The sequence below is a fragment of the Ailuropoda melanoleuca genome, chromosome 15 (genome assembly GCF_002007445.2).
Source record: "Ailuropoda melanoleuca isolate Jingjing chromosome 15, ASM200744v2, whole genome shotgun sequence".
Classification (NCBI taxonomy): domain Eukaryota; kingdom Metazoa; phylum Chordata; class Mammalia; order Carnivora; family Ursidae; genus Ailuropoda; species Ailuropoda melanoleuca.
Genome location: NC_048232.1, coordinates 10,333,918 through 10,341,633, shown reverse-complemented (window position 1 = coordinate 10,341,633; position 7,716 = coordinate 10,333,918). Strand labels below are relative to the sequence as shown.

General features: G+C 40.6%; 1 protein-coding gene across 10 annotated transcripts in view; it reads left to right on the top strand.

The window, feature by feature from the left end:
- Positions 1 to 7,716, top strand: part of USP6NL (USP6 N-terminal like) — a 179,584-nt gene that overhangs the window by 132,955 nt on the left and 38,913 nt on the right. For all 10 annotated transcript variants that reach the window (XM_034644118.1, XM_034644115.1, XM_034644116.1 and 7 more), the window contains 2 exons: positions 604 to 711; positions 6,016 to 6,125. In XM_034644118.1, the coding sequence (XP_034500009.1) occupies positions 604 to 711; positions 6,016 to 6,125 (218 nt within the window). The remainder of the gene's footprint in view (positions 1 to 603; positions 712 to 6,015; positions 6,126 to 7,716) is intronic.

The window sequence follows — 7,716 nt, the reverse complement described above, 5'->3', positions numbered from 1 at the left end:
GTGTGGAGGGGAGGGGCGGGGCAGGGAGGTGGGGAGAGAACTGAAGATTGCGGGTGGCATTGGCTGAGTTCTGAGCTAGACAGGATATGTTATGTTGATAGGTTCTGGAAAGCCTCAGAGAGAAGATGCTGCAGGAAAAGATATTAGGGCTTACAGTATTCTCTACACTCCACGAAGACACTTTTGGGACAAGACAATCTTTTTACTATTTGGAGCCTTTTAGATGTATGGGGGAAAAGGAAGAGAGTATGCAACCACTTAATTATATCAACGGGGAATGTGTAAATCAGATGTTCACACCTTGAAAAAGAGCACTGATTATGCTTTCATGCTGCATGGGGAGCTCCTTGGTAATGGTATGGAACTGCTCTTGTACTCGGCATTCTTAACGTTTTCTTTGTGTGCTCTGCCTTCCTGGGTACGTGTCTCCCTGCTAGGGTTTGGAAAGTAGACACGATCGGATCCAAGTGTGCCATGGCAGAACATACCGGTTGGCATGGATACTTTGAAAATAAAGGACTAACACATATTAATTAGTTTGATTTGAGGGATCAGTCTAAGATTTTTGTCATTTATAACCTTCAATTTGTTTCTTTCAATAAGTTTCATAGGAGAATTTACAAAGGAATCCCACTCCAGCTCAGAGGTGAAGTCTGGGCTCTGCTTCTGGAGATCCCTAAAATGAAAGAAGAGACAAGAGACCTCTATAGTGTGAGTATCTAAAACTAACTTGTTATTTTGAAATTGAAAAGCAAAACCCATTTCTTTTCGCTTTCAAGGTGATGTAAGATAATCATATCATTTGAAGTTATATTAAAATGATATTACATTGAGTTGTATAAGCCTATGATTTTCTTGATTGTTTGGTTTAGTGCAATCTGCTTCCTAACTTGTGAACAAATACTTCAGGGAAAATGTTATTTTCTATATCAGTCAGTAAGTATCCAGTGCTTTTCAAATACTTGAAATTATCAGTGTTGGGGTGTATTCGTGAGGAAAACTGACTAACACCTGATCATAGCTGCTTATTTGCAATGTAGTGTTAATAAAGAGGTCTACAATGTCCCTTCTAGACTTTGTGGGAAAACAGCAGTGGGATTCAGTTTATCCAACAGCTGCCTGTATGTGCTTGACTGTTTTCTTCTGAGTGTGAGAAAAGAATTTTCCTCCAAGACTAGTAGGTATCTCTAGGTTTTGTTATTTGTTAATCAAAAGTCAAACTTTTGACTCAGTGATCAGTAACGCTTTCCTTAAATTAGCTAATGCATTACATTTACCTTATCATTTCAGCTATACCTTTTCTAAATCTAAAGTTTATATTAACCTTTGAAAGGAATGATTATCTAAAAATCTTTTTGAACTGTGTCCCTCAGAAAATGTATGTAAATAGAATAAAATGGATAAAAGAAAAATTATTTATGATTTAAACCCTGTACCAATTATAAAAGGAGCTTTGGAGTACTCTTGATGTTTTCTTTTCTTTTTCTTATAATGTGTTTGTGTGTGTTGTAATATTTTATCAAGATGAAATATAATAAATACTGGTTAATTTAAAGAGTTCTTATTTTGTGTGTCTAAAAGGTTTTTTAAATTAGCTATTTGGGCCCTACACAGACTATGAGTATATGTCTTAGGGTTTTAGAGTTTCAAGTTATTTTAGTCTGTTGATGAGACATTTGATTTAAGTATCATAGTTTTAGAGCCAATATTGAAAATGGAGTCTGAGAAAACATAAACTCTAACCCCAGCACCTGGTACAGTGTGCTGGTCTATGGTAGGTGCTTATTAAATTCTTGTTTAATTAATGAGAGAAAACACTTTTCTGTAGCATGCTGGGTTTGTTTCCTTGGGCTGCCACAAAGCGCCATAAACTGAGCAGCTCCAAACAGCAGCAGTGTCTTCTCTCATGCCTCCGGAGGCTAGAGGTCTGACGCCAGGGTGTCCGCATGACCCTGGTTCGTCTCAGGGCTCGGGAGAATCCTTCTCTCCCCTTCCTGGCTTCAGGCGTTGCTGACGCCATTCCTGGACTCACAGCTACCTCAGTCTGCTCTCTGCCTCCCTCCTCACACCGCCTTCTCCCTGTGTGTGTCTGTATGTCTGTGTGTCTGACCTGGTAAGGACACCAGTTATTGGATTTGGGGTCCGCCCTAATCCAGCATGATGTCATCTTCACTCAGTTACATCTTCAGAGACCCTATTTTCAAATCAGGTCATTCACAGGTTCTGGGTAGACCTGAGTTTGGGGAAGGGGCACTTTTCAATCCAGCATACGTTCTAATAGCAGAACTGTGTTTTCAATGATCTTTTAGACTTTTTCTACATAGAATAAAATGATCCAGGAACTGGTTAACATGAGAGATCCATTTAGTAAATGCCAGGTGTACCATAACAACAACAAAAGAAATGACTTGCCTGCCGGTACTTTTTATTTTTTCTAACACTATCATAAAAAGAATTTTTTTTTTTTTTTTTTGGTATTCTTTGAGTTTTCCCGGCATCATTATTTGATGGTCTTCCATTCCCGCTCTTTCTTACTCTCTCTCCAAAGATGGTATGAGTTGCTGTCTTTAGGTTGGAACTTCAGAAGGAATAGAACTACTAAGATCTTTCTCGGGTGGGTGAGCCTGTCGCTGGCTCCTGAGCTGGCGCTCTCATCTGCCACTCCCTCTTGTCCTTTTCAGTGCACCTCAGTGTCATTTGTGTCTCTTGTGTGTCTGATAGAGCTCACAGATGGCAGAAGTTCAGTCCATCGTGGTTAACAGCCCCACCTACAGCCTTCCTGGGGCTTCATAGTCTTGTTGGCCAAACACATCGCGATATCGCGGATCTTTCCCCTGTACTTCAGGTTTATAGATTCACTAGATCCTATTTCTGTTAAATAAAATGTATATTCTTGTGTTATTGTGACAGTCATGGGTCTCGCCCACCCAGTCTCAGAGATAACTGAGAAGCTGATTTGCCTCCTTGATAAGAAATATGCTTGATTTCCTGTATTTTGTACATTCGTTGTAAATATCCTAGGACATAATCTTTCTGACCTGCAATTTTTTACCTACTTAACTGAAATTTGCTTCTGTCTTGAGGCCTTTTTATGTTGGATTTTCATGTCCTCTAGAGAAACTGATACTATAGATATATTTGGATGATTTTTCTGCCTTTGAACTAAATTTTATTTTAAAGCACATTTTATCATGTCCTGTCAAACGTTCTCTTTCTATGTTTTGACATCTCATTTTTTACCGGGAGGCCTGTAGAACAATAATTGAAACCTCTTTACTTGTCTATTACCTTAAAAAAAAATAAAGAACAAACACGAACAGATTACCATTTTTAAACTAAATTTTTATCAGTGATAGTGTACGATAATATTTCAGTGGTGTGATTCTAATACAATACTCTAAATACAATACTATAAATACTATGCGTATTTAGGACTCCGAAGTATACTGTGGTTACTCTTCATGATTTTAAAAGCTGCCCTTGTCTGAGCAACGGTCTCAAAACACAAAGAGTACGTACAGTCACAGAACACTTAACACATACACACATATTCCAGATAGCCTACTTCTTTCTACTTTTAGTTGAAGTCGGGAATTAGCCGTTATGTTTTCATATATATTTGTTGGAGTTGATTCAGGCAGAGATCTGTATCACCCAAACATGGTAAACGAGTTAGTATAATATATGTATAGAGATGCGTAATTATATGTTAGTGTGGTTAAGTATAGATTATTATAAATTTTAATCTCTTATCTAGCTCAGTTTGGGAGATTAAATCTCCTCACCCAGCTCCCTTCCCCCGAAATGCCATGAAACTGACAGCAGGGAATTGTTGTAAAGACAAAGCCCACAAGAAATAAGAAACAGGAGAGAGAACGGCTGCCAGTGTCTGGAAACCAGACAGACACTTACTAAACTCAGCAAACCCGAGAAAGCGGAAGTCCTGGCTGGCTGATTGCCATCTCAGAATCTCCGCAAGTTTTGGTAATTGTCAACTGCAGGTGCCTCTGGGAGTGGAGGTGAAGCTCAGAGCTGTGGAAGTGGCCCAGGGTCCGTCGCAGAAGCACTTAAAGCCCCGACGTCCCCCTGCTAACCTGGCTCGAGTCCAAGGTTTACCCTCTGGAGAGAATGAACCAGAGGGCCTCTGGACTGGAGGGGACCCAGATGTTCCTGGGGAGGGGGGTGTGTAGGCACAGAAGAACTGTATATCCTGAGCTGGGGGCTGGGGGCATCCCGGCCTCCTTCCCCACGCTGCTCCCAGCACATTGGCGGCCAGGTGCTTGTCTTCCTGACCGGAGACAGGAAGAGGCTCCACTGGGAAATCTGCCCAGCCTAAGGACATAAACCCAGAGACGTTGACTTCGGGGGAACCCCAGTGAGACTGCCCAGACAGATCATTCTGCAGTGGAGACAGTCATGAAGCCCCACCTCTGCACACAGAGCTTGCCATCAGCTTTTAGTGTTCTGCCTTTAAATGTAAGCAGACAATGAAATACCGCTGTTCACTTGGATAAAGGAGCTAACGTGAAAGACACACGAGAAAAAATGGAAAAAAGAAACGTGTAAGAAACAGACTATAGAGCAAGAAGAAAACTTAAAAAAAAGATCACAAGTATCTTCAGAGGGATCAAAATAGATATTACATCCCTAGAACAAGTATAAAAGCCTATAAAAAGGAACCTTTGAGAACAACAAAGCTTATTAACCATAGAAAATTATAATAGAACTGAAATATTTGAGAGAAGGTTTGAGAGTAATATTTGAAGGAATTTTCCAGAAAGTAGATAATAAATTCAAAGTAATGGAAAATAATATAGAGAAAATATAAGAAAGTTAAATGACAGCCCAGGAGATTCCACACTGTAATAGTAAGAGTTCCAGAAAGAGGAAATGGGAATGCAGGCAGGAGGGATGAGGAAATGGACAAAGGAATTACTGAAGAAATCACTCAGAACTGAGAGACGTAAGTCCGAGTTTATAAGATTGAAAAGATCGATCAAGTGCCCAACCCTGTGGATAAAAATAGATACAAATCAAGCACAGAAATGTAAAGTTTCAGGACGTGGAGAGAAAAATGCCTACAACCTTCTAGCGAAAAAGCAGATTTCGTACAAAGAAACCAGAATTAGAGTGGCAGCACTGGAAACTAGAAGACAGTAAAGGCAGTGCCTTTTGAGCAAAAATATTTTCCAATTTAGAATTCTAAAAGAGCTCAACAGTTAAATAAGAAGGAGGTAGTATTGTCAGACATTTGAAGTTTCAAAACAATTTATCTTCCATACAGCCTTCTACTAGAGGATGTGCTCCTCCGAACAAGGGAATAAACCAAGGAGGGAGAAGACGTGAGACCCAGGAAACAGGGCACCCAAGCGAAGGAAGGCCTAGCAGAGGGTGAAGGGGGCGTCCAAGGCCCCAGCTGTGCAGCAGGCCCCGAGGTCCAGGAGCCCCAGGCTGGAGCAGGTCCGAAGGCTCTGGAGGGACATCTGCACAGAGTTGAAATCGGAGAGCACCATTCCTACTGCAGCAACACCAGAGGAGTGGATGCAGTTTAAAGTGAGTTGGGATTGGATTAGCAGCAAGCGTGTAGAAAATGAAGCAAATCAAGAAACAAGGCAATGATTAGCTCGAAGGAAAACAAAAATGCTGTGCTGGAAAGAAAAAAGAAATCCTAGCGGACTGTGTGGCTCAGCTGCGAAGAGCTTTTACGTAGTCTTAGCAAGGCAGGCTCTGAAAAGTGCTTCATTCCGAATTAAAATCTAACTGTATTGTTAAGACAGGAGGGGAAAGGTGGGGGAAGAGGGAAGGGATGGGTGTGAGAGAGATGGGGGCCCTGGTGGGAGGGAAGCTCTTCGTCGTGTGCCTTTTCACGTTCATTGGTGAACCACAGGCGTGACTTTCCTGAACCGAAACAGGTTTTAATGATAATGACTTCATGATTTATTGTTTTAATGAGAACTGTTTTCAACAACTGATTTCCATAAAAATGTGCTTTCTTCCCCTCTTTTTTCTCTTCAGAAATTAAAACACAGAGCACGGGGTTGTTCACCTGACATCAGACAAATTGACCTTGATGTCAACCGCACATTTAGGGACCATATTATGTTTAGAGACAGATATGGTGTTAAGTAAGTAAACTTTAATGTTATGAAATGTAAATAGCATTTATAAAGAGTGTTTATTAGAGTCTTTGTTAACTTAAAACATGAGTGAGTAGAATGTCTTGTATGAACTATAATTTTGATGCAGTTCCTAAAGGTCTAAGTTTTTGCAGATTGTTTGGTCTGTGTTGTGTGAAACCTAGGATCTGGGTTCACTTAAATTTTTTAACCTTTGACGTAGTAGATGCTATTTGGTTGGTAAAGAGTCATTTTATGATCTGGTAATTCTTAAAAATGTAGTAGCTACTTTTATTAAAATCTTAGTAAAGAAGTTGGAGATTGTATTACTTTTTGAGAACCATGTCAGTGACAAATAGATCCCTATAAACTTGGCCCCAGTGCATAGCTGAAACTAAAAAAAGTGAGGAATGAATGACTGAAATGAGTATTACAGTTTATGAATGAGAGGTATAGTTTTGCTGACCTCTGTATTGGTTGAGTTCAACAGGAGAAGCAGAAACCAGGAAGAGATGTGCATTCAGAGATTTATTGAGAGGAATCGGCTTGATAGTGGAGGCTGACTAGGCAAGTCCCATATCTGGAGGACAGGCCATCAGGAGGGACAGCCTGGAACTCCTGAGCACAAGCAGAGCTACTGTCCACAGGAAGAACTTCTTCAGGGAGGCTTCACATCTGCTCTTAACAGCCCTTCACCTGATTGAATCAGGCCCACCAAGATTATCTAGGATCATCTCCCCTGCTTAAAGTCAACTGCTTATAGATTTTAATCACATCTACAAAATGCCTTTCTTTTACAGCAACACGTAGATTAGCTTTTGAATAATTGGGGGTTGTAGCCTAGCCAAAGTGACGCCAGTGGTGTAGTGACCATTGTAGTACATCCTTGTCAGCTCTGTTTCCAAATAGAGGTAATACAAGGTCATACTTTTGCCTAACATGATACAACTCTTTTGCCTAGGACTGAAACTAGTCTAACCCTTTCCCCACGAGAGGATGCAAAATCTTTGGTGATGTTTACCCTTTTGCTTTGACATTCTGAAACCTAAATACTGCAATATAAAAGTAACTGTTAATAATATATCTAATATAGCTAATATGTTAGATGAAAACAGAAAAGGAAGGAGGAAAGCAAAAACATTATTAAATACATATATATAAACATATTCATGCCAAAATAAGGAAGAAATGCTCATAACAATTAGAATCATTTCTTTTCCTTTTTTTTTTTTAAGATTTTATTTATTTATTTGAGAGAGAGTGGGCAGAAGAGAGAGTGAGCGGGGGGAGGGGGGTGCTTGGAGCAGAGGGAGAGGGAGAAACAGGCTCCGTGCTGAGCAGGGAGCCTGATGTGGGGCTCGACCCCAGGACCCTAGGATCATGACCTAAGCTAAAGGCAGATGCTTAACAAACTGAGCCACCCAGGCGGCCCTATAATCATCATTTCTGTGGCTGGGCACATAGTTATAGCTGGTTTCCACTACCCATCTCATACTCCCTTTGCCCTCTGCAGGCACCTCAGCTGGTCATGGTTCTCTACCGGGTGGGGTGACCTAATAAATTTTAATTCTGGACCATTAGCAGTCCTGCCTGAATTAGA